This window comes from Ranitomeya imitator, chromosome 9 (genome assembly GCF_032444005.1).
Source record: "Ranitomeya imitator isolate aRanImi1 chromosome 9, aRanImi1.pri, whole genome shotgun sequence".
Lineage (NCBI taxonomy): Eukaryota > Metazoa > Chordata > Amphibia > Anura > Dendrobatidae > Ranitomeya > Ranitomeya imitator.
Genome location: NC_091290.1, coordinates 11,635,898 through 11,662,425, shown reverse-complemented (window position 1 = coordinate 11,662,425; position 26,528 = coordinate 11,635,898). Strand labels below are relative to the sequence as shown.

The window sequence follows — 26,528 nt, the reverse complement described above, 5'->3', positions numbered from 1 at the left end:
AAAATTGAAATGTTCTCCGTTGCAAGTCTTGGAGGTTCCTCAGCACTGGTGATTGCATTGATGGTTGTACAGTTTGCAGACTTGTTAGTGACACTCCACAGAGGCTGTGGCCAGGCCCCATAATGTTGTTTGGAGAAATTAGGATTGCTGTTGTTACCTGACTGTTATGACCTGGTGGTAAGGACAATAATGGACCTAGTGGGTAAGAGCACACGGAATGACCTGATAGTTACTAATAATATAGGACGAGCTCTGAGACGTGGGAACTCTGCTGACCGCAATCCCTAATCCTATCACACACACTAGAAATAGCCGTGGATTGCTCCTAACGCTCCCTATGCAACTCGACACAGCCTAAGAAACTAGCTAGCCCTAGAGATAGAAAAATAAAGCCTACCTTGCCTCAGAGAAATTCCCCAAAGGAAAAGGCAGCCCCCCACATATAATGACTGTGAGTAAAGATGAAAATTACAAACACAGAGATGAAATAGATTTAGCACAGTGAGGCCCGACTTACTGAACAGACAGAGGATAGGAAAGGTAACTTTGCGGTCAGCACAAAAACCTACAAAAAGACCACGCAGAGGGCGCAAAAAGACCCTCCGCACCGACTCATGGTGCGGAGGCGCTCCCTCTGCGTCCCAGAGCTTCCAGCAAGCAAGACAAAAATCAAAATAGCAAGCTGGACAGAAAAATAGCAAACCAGAGAAAAACAAGCAGTAGCTAGCTTCAGCTGGGAAGACAGGTCACAAGAATGATCCAGGAGAGAGCTAGACCAATACTGGAACATTGACAGGTGGCATGGAGCAATGATCTAAGTGGAGTTAAATAGAGCAGCCAGCTAACAAATTAACCTTGTCACCTGTGGAAGGAACCTCAGAAGCCGCAGCCCCACTCACCACCACCAGAGGAAGCCCATGGACAGAACCAGCCGAAGTACCATTCATGACCACAGGAGGGAGCTTGACAACAGAATTCACAACACCTAACTTCCTTTGATGCTCTTCTATGAGTCTACAGTATCTACTCATGCACTTACAATGTCATCCTGTTGGACCTTATTATAGGCCATCTCAGGTGGCAGCATATTTCCTGAGTATTCAAGTTGTTGGCATTCGCTTCTTCAGAGCTTTTACCCCTGTGTTTGCTTTGCATCGGTGAACCCTATTGCAAACCTAGCTAAACTGCATTGCTGTGCCAGCTATGCATTGATTTGTGCACTGTTCTGCAAGCTCAGTACAACTAGATCACTGAGTCAACCCACATCTGTTTTTCCTGTGCATCTGTTGACTCTGCTTCAGACACAGCTCAAATAAAATGCTGGGAAAAATCTGTTTATATCACTGTGCCATTACTGAAATGGTGGACTCTGCTGCAAAGCTAGCTCTACTATACCCCAGAGCCTACTCTGCATCACTGCTGTGTCTGCTCTGCCATTGAGCTTCCAATTCCACATTGCTATTGTTCCCTTGAGGATTAGGACTCTGCTGCATCTCTTCCATTGTTCCAGTTCTGTTCTACTTGCTGCCAACCTGCCACAACAGTGTCCCTGTTCCAACTAGGTCCCAAAGCTGCTATTCATTATTATTGTCCCTGGAACTAATATTTACAGGGGTTATTGGCTGTTAAATCGCTTTAGATGCAGTTCTGTAGATATATTGGATGCACCGGACTGTGCAATTTAAAGGGCCAGAAGTATTAGTTGCAGTGTTTTGACCATTGGCCTCTAAGGCCATATGCACATTACAATATTATAGCCCCGTGTAACCTCAGTATACAGAGCTATATTGAGTTCCCACTTATGCTTCTGATTTCATATGGGGCCCTACAGCTCAATAGTAAAAAACTGCAGTAATTTTATGCATACCTCTTAATGATTGAGATGATTGAGCTTGGTTCAGACTTTAATGCATTTTTTACAGAGATTTAGTGTAAAATTGCATAGAGACCTCGGTGAGTGTAAAATGCGAGGTGGAATTTTTGACAAGTGTAAAAAGATTTTATTACAATTTTTCTTCAGGTTTTATTTCTACATGTAATGATTTATCTGCACACATGTCAGACATAACACATTTTGTCATTACTGTTTCTTTTCTGCTTGTTTTGCTTTTGTAGCAATTGTAACTTCTGTTTTTTTTTATACTGCAATTATACACATATCCAGCAGTGGGCGATCAGGTTCTCAAGTAAAATCTGCAGAAGCCATAAGAATCGGTCCCCAGAGATATTTCTGTTGCATCGGTCACAAGAGAAGTGAAATACAAAAATCTTTAGATTGCTATTACACTTTGCTTTATGGTATGCTGTAAAGCATGCCTCCGTGTTTGCACATTTATGGGTGCCAGATAATGACCCTTAGCACGATCCATCAGCGTTTGATGGAAGGAGGTCTGATCATTGTGACCCATGACAGTCAGCATGTTTAGCATTGTGTCCCCTTCACTGCACAGCGCCACACATACGGTTGTGGCTGTGAGTGGTACTGCAGGTCAGCCACATTAAACTGAATGCACAGCTGATTATAAAGAGGGGACCACCATTATTGTGGGGGATAGAAAATACATGGCCTATCCTAAGGGTTAAAATCTCAGGGAACCATTTTATTTGGGGGGGGGGCGAGTTTGATTTACATTTCTGGTAACGTAATGTTGTTTGCACAAGGACGTTTAATGCGGGAAGTAAAGTCTGGGATCCTTGTCTGCGGGGATCACAATAAGTCCCTACAAGGGCCGGACAGCAAGAAAAAGTGTGCACATGCATCAATAACGGTAGCAAGCTTAGGCAACGCCGCAGCAAGATTAGGCCACGCCGCAGCAAACTTAGGCCACGCCGCAGCAAGCTTAGGCCACGCCGCAGCAAGCTTAGGCCACGCCGCAGCAAACTTAGGCCACGCCGCAGCAAGCTTAGGCCACGCCGCATCAAACTTAGGCCACGCCGCAGCAAGCTTAGGCCACGCCGCAGCAAACTTAGGCCACGCCGCAGCAAGCTTAGGCCACGCCGCAGCAAACTTAGGCCATGCCGCAGCAAGCTTAGGCCACGCCGCAGTAAACTTAGGCCATGCCGCAGCAAGGAGCAAACCACGAGCCACGGCTGCTCCATAATGGCCCTATCACTACTGCATGACCTGGTGCACTTTTATTTGTGTGTACTATTATGTGGACGTTCCCCCTAGAAAGACACTTTCTGCCTCTAATATTTGGATATAATTTGGCGCAGTGTTGTGTTCTTTGCCTTGTCTAGAAACACGTCCAGCTCTCTGACGCTATATGGCACACTTCTTAGGCTGTGTTCACACTACGCGTTTTTCCTGTGTTTTCTGCAGCAAAACCTGATCTCTTGGCAGGAAAGAAGCTGCTGCGAAAATGCAAGATTTGCTGCATTTTTGCATTTATTTTTTTCCTGCAGTTTTGGCATGCTACATTTGTCTCTTGTACATGCTGATAAAGTTTAGTGACAAAAAAAATCTCATGCTATTTAATCAGGCTTTGGCACAAAAACGCTGCAAAACTTCATTACTGTGTTTTTTGGTGCAAATTTTCTGCGTTTTTTCACCACTCATTGCTTTCAATGGATGAAAAAACGCTGAAAAATCTTATATTATCTTTGCTGGTACTGTAAAAGGCAGCTGAAAATTTGCATAAAAAAAGCATTAAAAAAACCACCTAGTGTGAACTCAGCCTTTCTTTTGCAACGTGAAGTTTGGCAGAATAACAGTAGCCTATAGCATCATAAGTGAGAGATAAGTGCAAGGCCACGTGATGCCACAAAAGTTATTTTAGAAAAGTTTTCCAAAAAGTTGGCAATTTGTTTTTTTTTATATTTTGTTTTTAGCCTCAGACATTTTTTATGGAGTGGCGTGAGGTTTGGGATCTCATCAGCCTTGATCCAGCCCTATTTTTTAGATAATTAGAACAAGTTAAAAAAGTAATTTTTCTATTTTTCCCAAGGTCTTTACAAATGATAGCAAATGGCGCAATCGATCTAAGAGGCACAAGATTTCACATCTCCGCTCCATTTCTCTTAAGTGTGAGTCATTTTTCCTCGATTATCAGATAAAGGATAAATAGTTCGGTGTCATTTGCTTCCTGACTCAGGAAATCCTTTTTCATCCTGGTTTTTGTCACCGGTCGCTGCGAGATGCCGTGTATACAATCGTACAGGACAAGGAGAAAATGTTGCACCTTCTTGTCCTCAAAATAAGCGGTGATACTTCAAAAGCCGGAGACGCCTGTGCAATAAGACAGATCTGCTGTCTAAGGTCAGCGTCTTGGTAATTCATGCTTTCATCCGGGGTATAAAAGTTTAATCGTGGGCCTGGGTTCCACGTAGACTGGAGTTGGCATCGGGCCGTGAACATCTGGCCAGGATTCAGCTGTTGAGTCACCGAACTACAGTGAACGGGGATGAGAGAATCTGGGCGAACCAGCTCTACTAATAAGACGCCCCATCCTGAATATCAGACACTACGCACCCACCATTGATCACCTGATTATGGGGGCTGCTTGCTTTTTGTTTTCTTAGATATGAAACCTTGGCACTCGATTGTAGAGAAGTAAGGTAGTGCTGTGGAGTATCTGCGGCGCCCCTCCATTCCTTACTGCAGTGGACGTCGCAGATACTCCACAGCGCTACTTTCAACTAAGCGGTTTTCTCCACGGCAATCTGTGAACTGATGAAGGTCCAATTATTGGACTGAAACAATTTTTCATTCTGGATTGCATTTATCAAAATAAAATTACTTCTCTTAACTACAATTAAGTGCCAAGTTTTCATATCTCCCAGTAATATAGGATGGAAGTGAACTATCTGTGTATCTCCCAGTAATATAGGCTGGATGTGGGCTCTGTGTGTCTCTCCCAGTAATATAGGCTGGATGTGAAGAATGGGTGTTTCTTCCAGTAATATAGGCTGGATGTGAGCTCTGTATGTCTCTCCCAGTAATATAGGCTGTATGTGAGGCATGTGTGTTTCTCCCAGTAATATAGGCTGGATGTGAGCTCTGTGTGTCTCTCCCAGTAATATAGGCTGGATGTGAGGCATGTCTGTTTCTCCCAGTAATATAGGCTGGATGTGAGCTCTGTGTGTCTCTCCCAGTAATATAGACTGGATGTGAGGTCTGTGTGTCTCTCCCAGTAATATAGGCTGGATGTGAGAATTGTGTCTCTCCCAGTAATATAGGCTGGATGTGAGGATTGTGTCTCTCCCAGTAATATAGGTCTGTGTGTCTCTCCCAGTAATATAGGCTAGATGTGGGCTCTGTGTGTTTCTCCCAGTAATATAGGCTGGATGTGAGGCATGTGTGTTTCTCCCAGTAATATAGGCTGGATGTGAGCTCCGTGTGTCTCTCCCAGTAATAGAGGCTGGATGTGAGGATTGTGTGTCTCTCCCAGTAATATAGGCTGGATGTGAGGTCTGTGTATCGCTCAGTAATAAAGGCTGGATGTGAGGATTGAGTGTCTCTCCCAGTAATATAGGCTGGACGTGAGCTCTGTGTGTCTCTCCCAGTAATATAGGCTGGATGTGAAGAATGGGTGTTTCTCCCAGTAATATAGGCTGGATGTGAGCTCTGTGTGTCTCTCCCAGTAATAAAGGCTGGATGTGAGGATTGTGTGTCTCTCCCAGTAATATAGGCTGGATGTGAGGCATGTGTGTGTTTCTCCCAGTAATATAGGCTGGATGTGAGCTCTATGTGTCTCTCTCAGTAATATAGGCTGGATGTGAGGATTGTGTGTTTCCCAGTAATATAGCCTGGATGTGAGGTCTGCGTATCTCTCAGTAATATAGGCTGGATGTGAGGATTGGGTGTCTCTCCTAGTAATATAGGCTGGATGTGAGGTCTGTGTGTCTGCCAGTAATATAGGCTGGATGTGAGGATTGTGTGTTTCTCCCAGTAATATACACTGGATGTGAGGTCTGTGTGTCTCACCCAGGATTATATAAGCTGGATGTGAGGTCTCTGTGTCTCACCCAGGATTATATAAGATGGATGTGAGGTTTGTGTGCCTCTCCCAGTAATATAGGCTGGATGTGAGCTCTGTGTGTCTCTCCCAATAATATAGGCTGGATGTGAGCTCTGTGTGTCTCTCCCAGTAATATAGGCTGGATGTGAGCTCTGTGTGTCTCTCCCAGTAATATAGGCTGGATGTGAGCTCTGTGTGTCTCTCCCAGTAATATAGGCTGGATGTGAGGTCTGTGTATCTCACCCAGGATTATACAGGTCCTTCTCAAAAAATTAGCATATAGTGTTAAATTTCATTATTTACCATAATGTGATGATTACAATTAAACTTTCATATATTATAGATTCATTATCCACCAACTGAAATTTGTCAGGTCTTTTATTGTTTTAATACTGATGATTTTGGCATACAACTCCTGATAACCCAAAAAACCTGTCTCAATAAATTAGCATATCAAGAAAAGGTTCTCTAAACGACCTATTACCCTAATCTTCTGAATCAACTAATTAACTCTAAACACATGCAAAAGATACCTGAGGCTTTTATAAACTCCCTGCCTGGTTCATTACTCAAAACCCCCATCATGGGTAAGACTAGCGACCTGACAGATGTCAAGAAGGCCATCATTGACACCCTCAAGCAAGAGGGTAAGACCCAGAAAGAAATTTCTCAACAAATAGGCTGTTCCCAGAGTGCTGTATCAAGGCACCTCAATGGTAAGTCTGTTGGAAGGAAACAATGTGGCAGAAAACGCTGTACAACGAGAAGAGGAGACCGGACCCTGAGGAAGATTGTGGAGAAGGACCGATTCCAGACCTTGGGGAACCTGAGGAAGCAGTGGACTGAGTCTGGTGTGGAAACATCCAGAGCCACCGTGCACAGGCGTGTGCAGGAAATGGGCTACAGGTGCCGCATTCCCCAGGTAAAGCCACTTTTGAACCATAAACAGCGGCAGAGGCGCCTGACCTGGGCTACAGAGAAGCAGCACTGGACTGTTGCTAAGTGGTTCCAAGTACTTTTTTCTGATGAAAGCAAATTTTGCATGTCATTCAGAAATCAAGGTGCCAGAGTCTGGAGGAAGACTGGGGAGAAGGAAATGCCAAAATGCCTGAAGTCCAGTGTCAAGTACCCACAGTCAGTGATGGTGTGGGGTGCCATGTCAGCTGCTGGTGTTGGTCCACTGTGTTTCATCAAGGGCAGGGTCAATGCAGCTAGCTATCAGGAGATTTTGGAGCACTTCATGCTTCCATCGGCTGAAATGCTTTATGGAGATGAAGATTTCATTTTTCAGCACGACCTGGCACCTGCTCACAGTGCCAAAACCACTGGTAAATGGTTTACTGACCATGGTATTACTGTGCTCAATTGGCCTGCCAACTCTCCTGACCTGAACCCCATAGAGAATCTGTGGGATATTGTGAAGAGAAAGTTGAGAGACGCAAGACCCAACACTCTGGATGAGCTTAAGGCCGCTATTGAAGCATCCTGGGCCTCCATAACATCTCAGCAGTGTCACAGGCTGATTGCCTCCATGCCACGCCGCATTGAAGCAGTCATTTCTGCCAAAGGATTCCCGACCAAGTATTGAGTGCATAACTGAACATTATTATTTGTTGGTTTTTTTGTTTGTTATTAAAAAACACTTTTATTTGATTGGATGGGTGAAATATGCTAATTTATTGAGACAGGTTTTTTGGGTTATCAGGAGTTGTATGCCAAAATCATCAGTATTGAAACAATAAAAGACCTGACAAATTTCAGTTGGTGGATAATGAATCTATAATATATGAAAGTTTAATTGTAATCATTATGGTAAATAATGAAATTTAACACTATATGCTAATTTTTTGAGAAGGACCTGTATAAGCTGGATGTGAGGTATGTGAGTCTTTCCCAGTAATATAGGCTGGATGTAAGGTCTGTGTGTGTCTCTCCCAGTAATATGGGCTGTATGGGAGCTCTGTGCATTCAGGATGCTGTTTTCCTCCTTAGCTTTCATGTATGAGCATAGCTCTAATCATGGGACCCTATAGAAGATGTCCTATTTCCCCCCCCCCCCCCCAAAAAAAAAAAAGTTGGTGGGGTCAAAGAAGAGCATATTTCACAGCATTTCAGCTCTTACAAAGTAAATTTCCTCCTATCGAGGCCCCTAAATTGCCATTTCATTGCCCCCATAAATTATAATGCCAAGAATAGTGTCCCCCCGAAACATAGTACAATACCCCCACTGTGACTTCTTCCACAGCACCCTTCATACAAATGGTATGACCCTTCAGTTTAGTAGGAACATGGTTATTCCTGTATTGTGTGTCCAGTTTCTCTTTGTATATACAGCTTTGCCTGGGAAAAGTTGACGTCTGCTGACGTCTAAGTGACGCAGTGTGCACATACTATAAGACCAATGGATATTTGTGCTGGAGGAATTGCCACCTTATGCAGAGACTGCTTCATGTAACACCCAGTTAGTCTCAGGAAGCTCATACATGTGAGATTTCCATGCAAAGCTTTTCTTAAGTTAATGGTAGACCTGTTTCCTATCATGGAGGGTCTGTAACCATCAAGACATTAATGCGACTGTCCACTGTGCCAAGAATTTGTTTGCATCACTTGATCTCGTACTATAAACTATTGTACAATCCAGGACACGGCAACAGGCATCCTTGGGCGTAATGTGCATCACTGGAATCTGGAGAACACCATAAAATTACAATATCCCTTCATGTTGTGCAGCACCGTAGTGTGATAAGTAAGTTACTCAGGGCCAAGACTGAAGTATTTTGATCCTGGTAAAAAAAAACCTTCCAGGGTCACAATCAGACGAGTCTATGCCTGTCTTATTCTCGGATATGACGTAGACCAAAAAAACATGCAGGGGAATTCAATATTTTAGAATCTTACAAGGTTTTATGTACCATAGGGACAGACAAATAATGTAGTTGCTATCGAGCCACTGGGCCTTGCTGCAGATTGTCTGCCATTTCAACGGAAGGAGAAATGTATTTTCAAAAAGGTCCTATCAACAAAATGTGTTGGGTATTAACCAAGGCTCATCTGCTTCTGTTTGCATGACTGATGCATGAGATTACTTAAAATGAAACAGAATATCTGTATGGACAAGTGAAGCGAGCCCCAGAGAACAGACAAGTGAAGCGAGCCCCAGAGAACGGACAAGTGAAGCGAGCCCCAGAGAATGGACAAGTGAAGCGAGCCCAAGAGGACTGACGGACAAGTGACGCAAGCCCAGGAGGACGGACGGTCAAGTGAAGCGAGCCCAAGAGGACGGACGGACAAATGAAGCGAGGCCAAGAGGATGGACAAGTGAAGCGTGCCCAAGAGGACGGACGGTCAAGTGAAGCGAGCCCAAGAGGATGGACAAATGAAACGAGCCCAAGAGGACAGACAAGTGAAGCGAGCCCCAGAGTACGGACAAGTGAAGCGAGACCCAGAGAACGGACAAGTGACGTGAGCCCAAGAGGACGGACGGTCAAGTGAAGCGAGCCCAAGAGGACAGACAGACAAATGAAGCGCGCACAAGAGGACAGACAAGTGAAGCGAGCCCAAGAGGATGGCCATATGATCAGATTCCCAGAGAATGAACAAGTGAATGAAGCCCTAGATATCGGACATGTGAACAGAGCCCAAGAGAACAGACAAGAGAAACGAGCTCAAGAGAACAGACATGTAAGGCGAGCCCAAGAGAACAGACAAGTAAGGAGAGCCCAAGAGAACAGACAAGTGAAACAAGCTCAAGAGAACAGACATGTAAGGCGAGCCCAAGAGAATGGACAAGTGAAGCGAGCCCAAGAGAACAGACAAGTGAAGTGAGCCCAAGAGAACGGCCATATTATCAGACTCCCAGGGAATGAACATGTGAATGGATCCCTAGATATCAGACCTGTGAAAAGAGCAGACATGTGAACAGAGTCCAAGAGAACAGACAAGTGAAGTGAGCACAAGAGAAAGTGCAAGTGAAGTGAGCACAAGAGAAAGTGCAAGTGAAGGGAGCACAAGAGAACAGACATATGATCACAGTCCGTGAGAATGGACTTAGAGCCCTAGAGACAAACAAAGGAAGCGAACTTAAAAGAATAGACATGTGAATGGAGCCATAATAGCCAACAGATGAAGAAAACCCAAAAGACTGGACATGTGAACAGGTAGTTCAAAGGTGGATAGTTTACCCAGCATCATAAGGAAGCCCTTTTATTCTTTCCCATGAGGCCTCCCAATCCCGGTGTACTCTCGAGGTATCAGATTCCAGCTGTCATTATTTGGAGGCACATTGAATAATGAAGATGTGTTCACCATGTTTGTAAATGGCCAGTTGAAGGCCGAAAGCGAAAGCGATCGCTTCCCTCGGAAGTCCAATGTTATCGCTGATTTTAAGGATGTACATAGAATAGAGATGTTGTTGGTGCAAGCCACAGGAACATACTTTCCCACTTTCCTGGCATTTTCGGGAGGATCCTGGACTGTCTGCCAGACCTCCCAGAAAAGTTGGCAAATCTCTGTTCCAGCTGTTTATGAATGTTTCTTGTGGCAAACATCAAGACGCTGTCATCAGACGAAGCCCTGGAGCCAAATTGCCCTTTCTGGTGTCAGGAAAGGTGTGTGGCCTGTAAGAGAGTGTGGGCAGGTGGCCATGGGTCAGAGCTAACAAGTATGCACCATAACCTAGGTCAGAAGTGTCCAGCACTAGCTGCAATTGTCCACTCTTTTCTCTAGGACATGACCCTACTCATGGGCACGATGATTACTATGTTGTGTGTATACCCTTGTCTTACAGGACACAATGCTGAAGCGACCCAGGGACACGTTAGAGCCCATTGCCCATATGGTTTCTTCCTTCTCGGGTCATTCTCATCAGGAATAAAAGGAAAGCACGTCTTCTTGTAGAATTGAATATTTACTTTATTATTAACAGGCTTTAAATCATTTACTAGAATAGATTTATAAAGAGATGTACAACTTTTCTTTAAAAAACAAAACAAAAAAACAACATAAAACATTTAAGAAACTCGACTAATGACTTAACGCGCCACCTTGCTTTTTGCGGATGGTTGGTTACCGTGCACATTCATGCTAATCCGTCTGCCAGTCCGGTGGACTGCGGTTACACAAAGATGCCAGGATGTGGAATGTCATTTATACGGAAGACACTAGACGGTGGTGAGAGCACCAAGGGATAGTTCTTAAAGATGAAGACTACGAAGCGCGTCCCAAGATCATAACCTCAGAGTGGTGGGATTGTTCTGCTGGCTCTAGTGATCCACCATTTCTTAAGGCATTAAAAGGGGTCACCCCATAAACATAACAGCATAGGTGATAATTATAGGATCACTGGGGGCCGACCACTAGGACCCCCACCAATCACAAGAACGGAAGTCACAAAATCCTTTTTGTGAATGTAGCAGTAATGAGCATGTGCGACCACCACTCTATGCACTATCCTTAGGAGTGGTGGTCACATCGGGGTCAACAAGGGTCTCTACAGTCGGACTCCCACCAATCATGTATTGTTTATGGGACAATATGGGACAGTCAGATCGTACATACCTCTTTCTCAAAGACCAGGATTATCAAGATTAGTGAAATATGGCTGCTTTTTTTTCCAAAAGCAATGCCACAACAGTTTATGGGTTGTATCTGATAATGTAGCCCATAGCCAATCACTTTAATGCAATGAGCTGCAGTACTCCACACAACCTGTGAACAAGGGAGGCGACGTTTCTGGAGGAAAACAGCCATGATTTCATATCCTTGGACATTTTAAGGACCAGGAACGAGACTGGACATTCCTCGGAAGTACTGGTGACTTCGTGGACACTCTGGCTCGGGAACAGTCATGTATAAATCAATATTAAATGAATGTAATACATTTTATTATTTTATCATTAATATAATAATTTATTCTGCATTACAGTATTATAATTTCACATATCCATCCCTCCTAGAATCATAACAGGTTGATAGACAGACAAAAACCGATGAGAAGAACAATGATGATGATGAACGCTGTTTGCTGCCATTGACCAACAAGACCCCTTCCAAGGCGGTCCAGACCTTGGCATGTCGACCGCATGCTCTTCAATAGCCAAGCAATGTGTAACGCATGGTAAGGTCCTGTGTAGCCCGCTATACTGTCAGGCTTTAGTATCCATCCGCCCACCCTTGTATGACGTTCCAGGGGTGGACCCATTGCAGTTACTACTAGGGTGTACTTCGGGGCATGTTTCAGTCTTGGACGACACATAGGACCTGTACCTGGCATGGGGAGCAGTCACTGCGTGGATGGGACCGAAACTTAAGACCAGTGGTGGTCCTTTACAGCTGGTGTAAAACTATTCCATCCCACGTGCCATCAGCTCAAGTTTTGAAAGAGTTGGAATCCACCAATTGGGAAAGTGGTGACTTGAGGTCGTGGTCTGGTTTGGGAACTCCTTGAGCAGACTTGTTAGGTTGACACAATCAACACCAAAGTTCTTCCTTGTGTTGTCCCACAGAATCTCAGGATAGGTGATAAATATATGATTGATGGCGATCTTACCAATAGGATTCCCAATTATCATGAGAACGATCCCCTGTGCAAATGGAGCCATAGGGAGCATCATTCGTGACCACCGTTGCCTAGCGTTATGGTCGCACATGTGCACCACCTCACCATTTACACAGAGTACTTTGGCCCTCCCGTTGTCAAGACTGGCCACCATTGGTCAAACATTTATTGTCTATCCTATCCGGACCTTCATCATGATGTACCTAGATCACATGTGTTATAATAAGGATGACCTAAGAAATACTTGGGGAAAAAAAAAAAATTAGAATTTTTAGTGTTACCAACATTCAATAGAAGTAAACCTCAGGAGCTACCAGGAAGCCCGAGGGGCGCCCCACAATCCATAGCACGTCATAGGTTACACCGAGGGGTATTAGTCATGTAGCTATAAAATGCTAAATTCACAAACAGGAATCGATCAGTTTGACAATAAACTTTGCATCAATAAATAGATTATAAAAGTTTCATATAAAGAGAAAAAAAAAAAAAAGAAGGTGTCTTTACATTGCATAGGTAGGCTCTAAAAAAATATCTTCTCTGCAGCGCTGAAGGATACACTCCAGTCCGACAAAGTTAAGAAAACGCTTTTCCGTGTCCGTAGAACCGATGCAGCATAACTCTCAAGCTGGAGGATCTCACCAAGGTCACGTTTGGCTATTTGAGGAGAACTCCAAGAGTCTGGTATATTATTATCTTTTTTTTTAAAGGGCAGATTGCACAGTTTGCTCGGGAGGAATGTCAGCAGCGAGCTGTCCGTATAGATCCATGAAGTTGCGGCCTTGTCCCGTCCAAGCCTTACATAAAATTAAAGACAGATGGACAACTTATTGATATGCTACTGCTTAAAAAAAAAAAAAAAAAATCTGCAAGACTCACTAGAAAAGCTGAAATGTTCCATGAGTGACCCAGCAGAAGGCACAATATACCCAAGACAGAGGAAATACATTCTGTTACTGTAACATTTTGATGCCAGGAGTCGGTGACACTGAAGCCATCGAGCTGGTCAACAAATTCCCTGCCGTACTGCTCGTCCCCAAGAGCATGGTCCTCTGGCCACACAAGGTGGGAGCCAAGATAGGCTGCATAAACAGCTGGCCAAACTCTCAAGAGTGAAATCTTGGATGACCTTTCTATCAGTGGAATGAATTGCCCAAACAACGAGTCCTCCGGGTGACTTGCCCTACACATCTATGCGGTGCGAGTACGCAGACCTTGTGCTCCCAGTGTTGCTGCGGGAAAGTCTGGGGCTTTGGTTGTTGCAGTTTTCACCTCTTTTCTTATCATGGTCTTTCCAAGTTTCCAGCATTTGTAATTTTCCCTGCTCTTCCTTCAAGAACACTTCAACCATTAAGACTTTCTCTCGGTGGATCTGTTCGCTGATGTCTTTGGGAATGTCTGGGATGATCCAGTCTACGAAATCACTCATGAACATGACCAAGTTCTGCAACAGAAGGGGAGTAAGTGAGACGAGGAATGAAAGTGCAGGTCTGGTCACGAAATCCAAAATTGGTGAAACATTTAGGTACTGCAGTTCAGCTTACATGGAAGTGAATGGGAGCAGAGCTGCGGTACCCGACTCAGTTTGCAGACTCTCCTGGATGTGCATCTAAGCAGGGTCAGACATATCATTGGGTCAACCTGTGCAGTCAAAGAGGTTAGGGGACCTATTTCGACCTGCAAAGCAGGTGGAATTATGCATCATGATAAGCTTTGGACTTGAAAAGTGCCCATGTAACGTTCTAGCACATGTGGCCTTTTCAGTCTGTGTCCGCCAGTGCATCTAAACACAAACCTGTTTGGATGTATTGGATTTGAAGCTAGATGCAAGTTTAGGAGAGGGGGCTTTAGACTGAGCTGACTGTCAGGACTGAGACTGAACGACACCAAGCAGCTTTCAGTGTACTGTAATTCATGAACGAAAGGGGAGAAGCCAGCGCTGCTTGTGGTCAGAACGCAATATGAAAAGTGCACATGCACATATTAATTTCTAACTATTGATCAATTGTTTGCTAAATGTCTCATTTTGATATATTCTTTGAGCCACCCCGCCACTTCACGGCATTCTCTTGGGGCAGTCCTACTCTACTATTTTTATATTCGCTGTGCCATTACGGCCTCCTTAATATGTTGGGAGAAAGACCACATTAATCCCACTCTACGTTTTTTGGGGGGTATATTCGCTGTGCCATTACGGCCTCCTAAATGTATTAAAAGCAGGACCATATTGAATGCAAACCGTACCTGTAGCTTTTCTGAATCACTCGCATACCCTTTCTGGCGCCATGGGAGTGATTCAGAGAAACTACAGGCACAGCGAATATACTCCCCCCTCCAAAAAAAAAAAAAAATGGAAAGTGGGATTAACGTGGTCTTTCTCCTAACATATTAAGGAGGCTGTAATGGCACAGCGAATATAAAAATCGTAGAGTAGGACTGCCCCAAGAGAATGCCGTGAAGTGGCGGGGTGGCTCAAAGAATTGATCAATTGTTTGCTAAATGTCTCATTTTGATATACAGTTAGAAATTAATATGTGCATGTGCACTTTTCATATTGCATTCTGACCACAAGCAGCGCTGGCTTCTCCCCTTGTGTACTGTAATTCATGCATGCTGCAGAAAAATAAGTGGTAGAAAAAAAAATATTTTAAATTAAAACCAATTACTAATGTTTTATTCCACAAATGTATTGCACTAAAAATTTAAATCTCCTGAGCATCAATGCGAAATTCAGGACTTGGATGAAATTGCTACCTCTGCACCCCCTATATGTATACCCGTGCCTTTGTAAAACACCATATTTAATAGGATTATACCAGGAAGTCAATTTCTAAGGGACGTATAAATCAGACCGCAATGCACGGACTGGCTGGTGGCTCTCCCGACTTCATATATTCCTATGCAGCTGCCACATTAGGGTTGGGAGAGCTGCGGCCAGTCCGAGGATTGAGATCCGATCTCCGTCTATTTTATACAGGCAGTAAGGCCAACTACAACACAAACGTACCTGAAAAACTATGACAAAAGCCAATCTTGCAGCCAGAACAGCCCAGAACTCCTTTGTGATATCATATTTATTCTCGGACCACGGCGCTTCCCTGTAATCTTTGTATCTGGATAAGAAAACATTTCCATTCAGTAAGTTGCATCTGCAGGAAGTGCACAGGGACGGCAGAGGGGACACAGAACGGCTACCTGCAGATCTCCACTGGGTATCCTACGTCCTGATCAATGTTTGGCCCGGTACCAGGTTTAAAGTCACTGACATTAAAGTAGGCAAGGGTGTTGTTGAGAAAGCCATGCATGGTGCCATCAGGACTGTACATATATAGGTACACGAGGCGTGGAATGAAGTCAGAGGTGAATGAGATCACAAAGGCCTGAGTGGTAATGACAAATGAGATGCATTAATCAAATGGAAAATTATTAATTGTTTTGCACACATTTGGCTTCTAAAATGTTGGAAACGTTTTAAAAATAGACAGATTTTTCTCCTAAGTCCCAATCCAAAATTTAGCATAAGTCATCTGTAAAATACTGGACTCCGCACACCTCCTATTTACACACATTGTACTGTGTAATTCTTTATCTGCCCATGTGGTGGCACTGCAGGGAGATTAAACACTAGCAGCCAAGTTTCCCTACAGACCATGGGTGATCGCTGAAGGTCTAAGCCGCAGCCATCAGCATATGTCAAGGGATTTGTTTTTCTTTTTTTTGTAGGAAACTGGGAGCCAGAGAAAGTGATACTAACCAGTTATCAGACAAATTACAATATATTGGTGCAGTTGTAGGTAAAATGAAGAAGTTAAACTTCTGAAACAGCAAAGGTTATTCTATTTCATAGATACCGTTAAAAGCAATCATGAGAGAGGATCGTCCGCTGATGCTCCCTCCTTAATCATTCTTCCTCAGCGTCTGACGTCTCAGCGCAGCTGGCGCGTTGACATCACTACATTGTGCCCAAGGCTCTAAGATGTGTGGGCGCTTCAGATCGCTCGCTGCAGAGACCAGAGCAGCGGGGGACCGAGGAGTGTATTGTATTTTTTTGTTTAATCAGCGAGTACATTGTGGTGGCCATAATACTGTATGAGGACTATGGGGAGTGCATTATACTGTATGGAGGACTATAGGGAGTGCATTATACTGTATGAGGACTATAGGGAGTGCATTATACTGTATGGAGTGCATTATACTGTATGGAGGACTATAGGGAGTGCATTATACTGTATGAGGACTATAGGGAGTGCATTATACTGTATGGAGTGCATTATACTGTATGGAGGACTATAGGGAGTGCATTATACTGTATGGAGTGCATTATACTGTATGGAGGACTATAGGGAGTGCATTATACTGTATGGAGGACTACAGGGAGTGCATTATACTGTATGGAGTGCATTATACTGTATGGAGGACTATAGGGAGTGCATTATACTGTATGGAGGACTATAGGGAGTGCATTATACTGTATGGAGGACTATAGGGAGTGCATTATACTGTATGGAGGACTATGGGGAGTGCATTATATTGTATGGAATGCATTATACTGTATAGAGGACTATAGGGAGTGCATTATACTATATGGAGGACTATAGGGAGTGCATTATACTGTATGGAGGACTATAGGGAGTGCATTATACTGTATGGAGGACTATAGGGAGTGCATTATACTGTATGGAGGACTATGGGGAGTGCATTATACTGTATGGAGGACTATAGGGAGTGCATTATACTGTATGGAGGATTATAGGGAGTCCATTATACTGTATGGAGGACTATGGGGAGTGCATTATACTGTATGGAGGACTATAGGGAGTGCATTATACTGTATGGAGGACTATAGGGAGTGCATTATACTGTATGGAGGACTATAGGGAGTGCATTATACTGTATGAGGACTATAGGGAGTGCATTATACTGTATGAGGACTATGGGGAGTGCATTATACTGTATGGAGGAGTATAGGGAGTGCATTATACTGTATGGAGGATTATGAGGAGTGCATTATACTGTATGAGGACTATGGGGAGTGCATTATACTGTATGAGGACTATAGGGAGTGCATTATACTGTATGGAGGACTATAGGGAGTGCATTACACTGTATGGAGGACTATGGGGAGTGCATTACACTGTATGGAGGACTATGAGGAGTGCATTATACTGTATGAGGACTATGGGAAGTGCATTATACTCTATGGAGGACTATAGGGAGTGCATTATACTGTATGAGGACTATAGGGAGTGCATTATACTGTATGGAGGACTATGAGGAGTGCATTATACTGTATGAGGACTATAGGGAGTGCATTACACTGTATGGAGGACTATGGGGAGTGCATTACACTGTATGGAGGACTATGGGGAGTGCATTACACTGTATGGAGGACTATGGGGAGTGCATTACACTGTATGGAGGACTATGGGGAGTGCATTACACTGTATGGAGGACTATGGGGAGTGCATTACACTGTATGGAGGACTATGGGGAGTGCATTACACTGTATGGAGGACTATGGGGAGTGTATTATACTGTATGAGGACTATTGGGAGTGCATTATACTGTATGGAGGACTATGGGGAGTGCATTATACTGTATGGAGGACTATGAGGAGTGTATTATACTGTATGAGGACTATTGGGAGTGCATTAAACTGTATGGAGGACTATAGGGAGTGCATTACACTGTATGGAGGACTATGAGGAGTGCATTATATTGTATGAGGACTATAGGGAGTGCATTATACTGTATGAGGACTATAGGGAGTGCATTATACTGTATGGAGGACTATAGGGAGTGCATTACACTGTATGGAGGACTATTGGGAGTGCATTAAACTGTATGGAGGACTATAGGGAGTGTATTACACTGTACGGAGGACTATGGGAGTGCATTATACTGTATGGAGGACTATGGGGAGTGCATTATACTGTATGGAGGACTATGGGGAGTGCATTATACTATATGGAGGACCATAGGGAGTGCATTACACTGTATGAAGGACTATGAAGTGCATTATACTATACTATAGTATACGGAGGACTATAAGGAGAGAATTATAATATATGGAGGGCTACACGGGGCTATTATAATATTTGGAGAGGTATGTGGGGACCATTATAATATTTGCAGGACTATGTGGGGGCCATTATACTGTAGGCACGCAATTATAAAGTAGGAATGTTTGTTTGGGGTCCATCATACTGTGTGGAGGGCTAGTGGGGGTCATTATATGGTATGGAGGGCTAGTGCAGGGCATTATACAGTGTGAAGAGAGATGGGAGCCATTATACTGCATGGGGGTCACAGTTGGGGAGGATTATACACCCTTGGGGGGGGGTCACCATACTTTTCTGGGAGAGTTAAGGTTGAGCACAGTAGGGTCATCATACCGTGTGTGGAGGAAGTCACTGTGGAAGTATCAGTATTTGTGGGGCACCTCTGTTAGCGTCATACTTTATGGGTGCTGTGAAAGTGAATCTAGGGGCTTCAGTAGCAGGAAAATCACTGTGTAAGGTCTGCAAGGTTTGGAGACCTGCTCTTCTGTGACCCTGCCAAATCGTAATTCTGTGTTTATGTTGGGGAGGGGGGGTGCAATTAAAACTTGTGCCATGTGATCCCATGATTTCTATGTATGCCCCTGCCCCTCTGTATGTGTGAGTCAGAGGACAGTACGAAAAGCAGTATATCAGGGGGAAGAATGTAACAGCACAGATGGTGTCTTGGCTATGAAAACGTATCTGTTATATGGGAGCACATGAAAGCGATGTTGGGATATTTATTAACGTCTAGAGAAAGAGGAGACCGTAAGCCGAGGCGCTGCATGTAGGAACCCCTGGATTACTATTTCTGATTGGAAACACCACTGAATGGCCTAATACGGGCTGATTACACATTACACGAGAAGCTGATGGTCCAATCCCACCTGTTTCAGAGTCGGAATATAATCCTGCTGTAATACCCGCCGAGCAGTGGCTCCTTTTAGGCCGCGTTCATATCAGTGTCGGATGTGCATGCTATGTAGCAGCCTATTCTACCTACCGCTCCATAAGTCTTCAAGTTTTCTTTGTAGCTCTATAGAACTAATACACTACAATTCTTCTTCTACCTTTGTGTGACAAATCCCCCATATGGATGAATGTGACGTCACTTACGTTTATGATCACTGCAAGCTTCCCGATTCCTCGCAGAATATTATACCAAATACCTGCAAATAGAAAGCGGTAAATTAAATCACAGCTACATCAGGACATTTCCTAGGAGCCTCATTCATGTTTATGATTTATAACGTACAGATTAATTTTGCATCAAGTTCTTCTGATACACAGCTCCAATATTGGCTCCTGCTTTCACCACTAGGGGGCACTCCAGAGTTTACAGTATACTGGAAGGCAATATACAGTATAATACTGAGCTCCCTCTAGTGGTGACTGCAGGGGTTTTCAAGGTTAAAAAAAAAAAAAAAAAAAGTGTAAATGTTGCAAGAAAAAAAAAAATTCATTTGTAGTCACTTCTTTCTCCAGAGAAAATAAAAAACTTTGAACAGGTCCAGTCTCAAATTCCTCACTTGCTTAGAAATAACTTTGGGAAAGGACTTGTAAGCCAGGTAGAATTTGTGTAATTCTTGAGCTTAGCAATTACTAATTAGCAACGTTCTCCCAATCCCGACGCCTCTGGATTTATTACCAGACACCACGTAGCATCAGGGTCTGGAGTTAATAGAAGCAGCTACAGATTCTGGAGAACCAAAGCTGAACTTCCAGAAAGAGATCCAGTCTGGTAAGGTTACACGTTACATAACTTGCCCCCGTGGCTATTAATAAAGTGCTGCATGTAGTTTACTTCATGTCTGAGGACCAACAGTGATGGAGGACAGTCTCCTGTAAATCTCTCCTTCCGATCTCCAGCTGGATTTTGCCTTCTTTAGGGGCATAGCTGACGGAGGGGTCTTGTAGGACATGTACCCAGGGGGGCCGACAAAACCACTCAGCCCTTACCAGGATCTTTAGATACAAAGTGAGGGGTAATAAAGGACCCTAATCAAACTACGCGTCTGTGTGGTTTATACCAGGGGTCCCCAACTCCAGTCCTCAAGGCCCACCAACAGGTCATGTTTTCAGGATTTCCTTTGCATTGCACAGGTGATGCAATTATTACCTGGGCAAGACTAAGGAAATCCTGAAAACATGACATGTTGGTGGGCCTCGAGGACTGGAGTTGGGGACCCCTGGTTTATACCTTCAGAACATGCAAATTGCCTCTTCTGAGAAAAAGAGGACTTAAACTCTGTTCCACCTGTTGGAAGTAGCGATCCTACAAGTCACAATCAACTCTTTAACAAGTCGTGCAATATGACTTAGGATTAAAGCCAAATCAGTATCTCAATTCGCAGACACGGTGTTTCGGGCTGTTGGCCCTCGTCAGTGCGAAGCATGAGAACTGATTTGGCTAGGTGAGAGGCTCTGGACTGGGGTCTAAGGGGTATCGTTTCTCCTTATGGAGAGTGACATACCATCTCTGGCTTGTCAAGGTAAGGAGGCTTATTCGCCGTACAATGCTCCTCTGGGAAATATAATATGCAAATTGCCTCTTCTGAGAAAAAGAGAACTTAAACTCTATAGTGCCACCTATTGGAAGTAGCGATCCTTCAGAACAGACATCCAAGCAGATGTCTGCACAGAGCACTGCGGCCTTAGCAGGGGGCACTATACCCATTTGTGTGTACTAGGGCTCTATAAGGGGGCACTATACCCCTGTAAACTGCAGCTCTAGCAGGGGGCACTATACCCCTCTCTGTGTACTGCGGCTATAGCAGGGGGCACATCTACACGCCTCTCTGTGTGCGACACAGATACAGCACTTGTCACTATTTCCCGGACCTAGATATGAAATATTTTATTCCTGAACTTGAGAATTCCAAAAATTGGAGATGAAGCTCCCCCTCTTTTTGCCAGGGTTTAGCTTATTATCTGTGACAAGCCAAATTTTCCTGGAATAGTTTCCCAAAACTCTGGAAAATCCTGTAAAATTTGAGACCGTTGTCTACAACAAAGATCTGCCGATCTGCCCTCTAATCATTTTCTGGGGCTTGATTTACTTACACATTACAGAGTTACATAGGTTGAAAAAAAAATAAACTTAGGTCCAGCAAGTTCTATCTTTCTCCACCAATGCTAAATTCTCTGTCTTGAGTTTTTTCCAGGCAGTTTGTACTATTTGGTAATTTTTTTCTAAAAAAAATAAAAATAAAATTCTGGGGTTGAAAATAGCTGCACAGTATGTATGTATTGGAGCCAGGTCTACTACTGGTGCCGCATGATCACACCTGTACACAGTAATGGGCACTGGACAGTACCTGTATCGTTAACCTACGACATACCGATATCTTTTCCTCTGACAGCTACCGGTCTTCTCAGCTCGGTGATGAATTTCTTGGCGTCCAGTCTAATTTCAATGATGTTGTTCAGCAAAGCAAATAGAGGAGCCAGGGGGAACGAGGCAACGAACAAGGTGACGAATCCGAACTGGATAACTAGAGAGGGACAAAGACGGAGATTTAGGTAAATATGAACTGGTCGGATTGGAGAACTAAAATAATGGAGATCAGAGGGTGAACGACAAATAGTAATGCAGGCGCCAAAGTGGCATCAAGTCGCGAGGAAGATGGCAAAAGTTTTCTTCCAGTTTTAAAACCTTTGCATTGCACGAATGGAGGAGATATATCATATCTGTAATATCTGTAGACACTTCCCATCTACCTATTATACCAAAATTAGATTAAAGGATCACCTGGACATATTTGGGACTTTTTTTTTTTTCTTTCATGCGTTTTTTGGATGAAATATTTTTTAGAATGGAGTTTAATTAAAAATATTGGAGCGTTTTGCTTGACAGCCTATGTATAAAGGCTGCAGAATGAGTTACCAGCAGATCCATCCTGATGGTCTTTAACTTATCTCTCTTCTCCAGAACCAGCTTCTAAGTTGCTTTATGGTAAAACTAGAGATAAAGGTTACAGCCGCGGGCTCTCAGGATGCGCTGCGGGCTCTCAGGACGCGCCGCGGGCTCTCAGGACGCGCCGCGGGCTCTCAGGACGCGCCGCGGGCCCCCAGTGAATCAGCAGCTCACCTTTATTCACTTCACATGAAACTCAGCTACAATACCGGACACAACCTGTGGACAGGTGAGGTGCTGTTTTTTTGGAAGATAGCAGCCATGTTTTTTTCTCACTCTATACTGCACCTATAAAATATATTTTGGATGACAATAAATCTGTCACTTACTCATTTCCATATACTCCGGAGTGAGACCAGCAAAAGGTTCCAGGTCATAATCTAACTCGTAACGTTGCTTCCTCTTCAGATGCTCCTCATGACCCAAGTAGGTCTCTCTCCTCAACTTTAAGTATCTGATCAGCTTCTTCATCTTCCTAGAAAGAGCAGGATCGGACATTCAGTGCATCCATTTAAAGGGCCAGCTACACGTATATGGGTTATGAGCGGTAACGGAGAACTCACGGGATTCCTATCTCAAAGAGATTGTTCTGGATCAGCTGTTTTCCCAGCATGATGATGCTCAACTGGATGCACAGTTCCATCAAACAACCACCAGGGGCACACTACATAAAAAAAAAAAAAAAAAAAAAACAACAAAAATTTGCAAATTAATACATAGACGTTCATGCAACCCTCTATGTTCACAGTGTCATCTTGGCAGCGCACATTTAAGCTGAATCCGCTGGTCTAGACCAGCTGCCCATGTATTCCCATTCCACCCCAGTTCTCGAGCATACCCAATCCCAACAGCTGATGCCTCATTTCTCAGGGGGATACGTACCTCTTCCATTCTGAAGGAGCCAAAGATGTAGACGTAGTCCCCAGGACGTCCAACAAACCTAACGCGAAGAAGAAAAGCATGGCTTGTTAGTCTTCCAGTCTTTACTTTTCTTGCACAAATGGAGATCTATGTACATAAAATACAGCTACACGAAATGTATAAGGGGTTGTTATTGCTGTCAAAAGGGTTATCAGCTGCTCAAAAGCGCCTTTTGGAACCTTCAGTGATAATCGGTGGAGAAATCTGACAGCAAGTGTTCATTTTCACTGCAGCTCCCCCGCAGGGGAAGTGAAGTATTGCACTGCTGAGTAATCTAGAGCGAGATCAGGGGAGGACACCACATTGGTGCAACCTATGCAGCCGCACAAGGGCCCAAGAGGTAAGGGGGCACATAGACCTCCTAAGCAACAAACAGCTTCTGTCACAGACACATAAGGGGGTGCATTGTGAGGAGCTATTAGACTGCAAAGGGTCATTATACTGTTCATTCACAAGGACCCTCTTCTGTGTGTGTCCACCACTGAGCTCGGAGCTGTGCCCTTGGAGGTATACATTGAGAAATATTCCAGACATAGCGCAGGCGAAAAATTTCAGCTCTGGCTATACTAACATTTTACTTACCGACCTTTGAAGAAAGCAACGTAAAAGATAGGTGTGTAAGCATTGACAAACTTCAGGAGGAAAGCCTTGAATATCAAACGTTCTTCAAAAGTCTTGTCGGTTTTTGGAACCTCTGCCCAGAATCAAACAAAATAAATAAAAAAAAAAGTGAATTGGCTGAAGGAATAAGAACTCTAAATCTGTCTGATTCCCCCTGATGTGTAGAAGATCATGGGCCTTTCATATCTGGATATTGCGCATTTGAGAGTCTCCGATATCTACATTCAGGAGCATCTCTACGACCATACACCTGAGCATAGTCAGATACTGCAGGTCTTCAATCTGAGCCACTCCAGCGGCTGTAAAACTACAATTCCCAGCAGGGTAGCAGTAAACGTGTACTCCAACTTACCTATCTGGGTGAGCCACCGTGCTATGCAGCCATACACCTCATCCAGAATCAGAATCACCACCAGGTTAATGATGACGGCGGTCGCAGTCACAGTCACCCTGACATTAGCGCGGGCCGAAGGATTAGAACTCATGGCTAAAGCAGCCGCCGTGGAGACTCGATACACAATGACGCCAAAGACGATCGCAAACGTTAAACCAATCTGGTGAAGAAAACCAGGCACGTGTTAGCGCTGTGGACCAAGTATCTTTCAGATTTCTGCTCCCTAAACCATGGTCAGGTTGGCCCATCAGTGAAGATCTTTTCCAACATGGTAAAGGGTCATGTTCTGTGTAGACAATGGTGGCAAGAGAGTATACAAAGTATGGAACGCGGCTTCGGTGATACCCGACGTGTTGGACCAGTTATATTACACATCCTGCACAAGACTTGCCACAACTAACAGAAGTGAGTTTAGCCAAAAATGTCTGCATGTATTCAGTATAGATTAAATTTGCCAACTTTCATGAATATGTATCAGGTTGGTCTGTGATTACAGCACACAAAAATGGCTATGCTCCAATCCATCCCTTTTTTACCCCCCAAGCTACATACCCTCTTTGGCCCGAGATCACCCTCTAAAATGTCACGAAACAAAGCCTTCGTATCTACATGCACAAAGTATCCTCAACAGATGGGAGATGATCAAATCGATTAGTAGGACCCTTGTGCCAAAAGGAGCCATGCAAACCTCCGTCGGCTCGTATTCTGATTTTTAGGCTTGGTGCAACATTAGCATTGCAAAGTGACACGTTACAATAAGCCGACTAATGAATAGATGAACCGGTGATGGCGGCAGCTAGGAGGAAATTTGCAAGGCTCACATTTGGTGGCCACTGAAAAAGTATCACGTCAATCCATTTGCTCATCTCTACAAGAAACCTTTTGGATGGGCTGATTTCTGGGAGGTTATGGCAGTTTTTGTATGAGGAAGGAACGCAATGTTTCTGGAGAGATGCCAAGTAGGACAATTATCCCTGGATTGAGTCCTCTGGCTCAGCAACCCTATGGCATCCAAAAGCTGTGGCAAGTAAGGAGCCAGCCCCCTTAAAAACACCGACCAATTCTCATTATGTAAACACTTGGCACTATTTGAGGACCATACTTGCCATCACTCCTTAAACTTCCCGGAGTCTGCCTTAAAAAAAAGAAAGTGAGACCGCCCAAAAGGAGTAGGAAAAATCTTCTAGATGCAAACTGACACCTTCTGGAAAGAACAGATTCCAGAAGGTTTTAGGTGTGTAACATCGGGATTCTCAGCATCTAAATGCACATTATGGGGTTGGGCTAAATAATGAATTTTGCTAAGAGAAAAACCTCAAAGTATCTTAAATATAGTCCTCCCAGATTGGCAGCCATCAAAGTTGGCAAGCATGCTTGGAGAAGAACCATTGCGATACTACGACTTACCATGAAAACAATGCCAACCAAGTTGGTAACATAGGCAGGAACTCGATCCCTCCACGTCAGCTTCTCTTTTTCAGTCTAAAATGCAATGAAATAAAAAGCAAAAGGAAAAAAAAAAAATACAGAATCACTACGGCTTCACAGAAAAGGAAGTGCAAAGGGTAGACGATAGGTCAACGTGAGAACAAACGGGAGATGATGAGCCACTGAAACTGCAGGCACACCGCCGGTGTCAGTGCCTGGAGATCACATCTGTTTAGTGATGTACAAGGGAACTCAGTGTTGTCTAACAGGAAAAAAAAAAAATCTCAAAATGTTTTTTTTTTCCCCCCCACCAATTGATAAAAAAAAAAATATGGAAAAGCTGAAGAAAGTCACAGGGTCTTTAAGACAGATTCTGAAGAACTTGGTCTCTCCAGACGAGAAGGAGAAGTGGTGAGCGAACATGTGCTCTGATAACGTGTTATTTGAGCATGCTCGGGTGTTATCCGAGTATCTTAGGTGTGCTCGAATAATATGTTCGAGTACCCACGGCTGCATATTTTCTGGCTATTAGGCAATACCTGCATGTGTTGTGGTTGCCCAACAGCTGCGAAACATGCAGTTGCAGGGACTTGAACATATTATTCAAGAACGCTCAAGATACTTGGATAACACGTTATCCGAGCACGTGCTCTCATCACGCATAAGGAGTAAAAGACCAAGACTAGCCCCAATA

The 26,528-nt window shown here is 43.9% G+C and overlaps 1 protein-coding gene across 2 annotated transcripts in view; it reads right to left on the bottom strand.

Annotated features, from left to right (window-relative positions):
• Positions 1-10,865: 10,865 nt before the first annotated feature.
• The window catches only part of ANO1 (anoctamin 1), a 97,758-nt gene continuing 82,095 nt past the window's right edge, over positions 10,866-26,528 (bottom strand). For both annotated transcript variants that reach the window (XM_069740066.1, XM_069740067.1), the window contains 11 exons: positions 25,814-25,888; positions 24,365-24,566; positions 23,974-24,085; positions 23,353-23,410; positions 23,034-23,134; positions 22,800-22,945; positions 21,896-22,048; positions 19,671-19,723; positions 15,709-15,893; positions 15,521-15,626; positions 10,866-13,957 (listed from right to left, as the gene is read on the bottom strand). In XM_069740066.1, the coding sequence (XP_069596167.1) occupies positions 13,697-13,957; positions 15,521-15,626; positions 15,709-15,893; positions 19,671-19,723; positions 21,896-22,048; positions 22,800-22,945; positions 23,034-23,134; positions 23,353-23,410; positions 23,974-24,085; positions 24,365-24,566; positions 25,814-25,888 (1,452 nt within the window). In that variant the 3' untranslated portion in view covers positions 10,866-13,696. The remainder of the gene's footprint in view (positions 13,958-15,520; positions 15,627-15,708; positions 15,894-19,670; positions 19,724-21,895; positions 22,049-22,799; positions 22,946-23,033; positions 23,135-23,352; positions 23,411-23,973; positions 24,086-24,364; positions 24,567-25,813; positions 25,889-26,528) is intronic.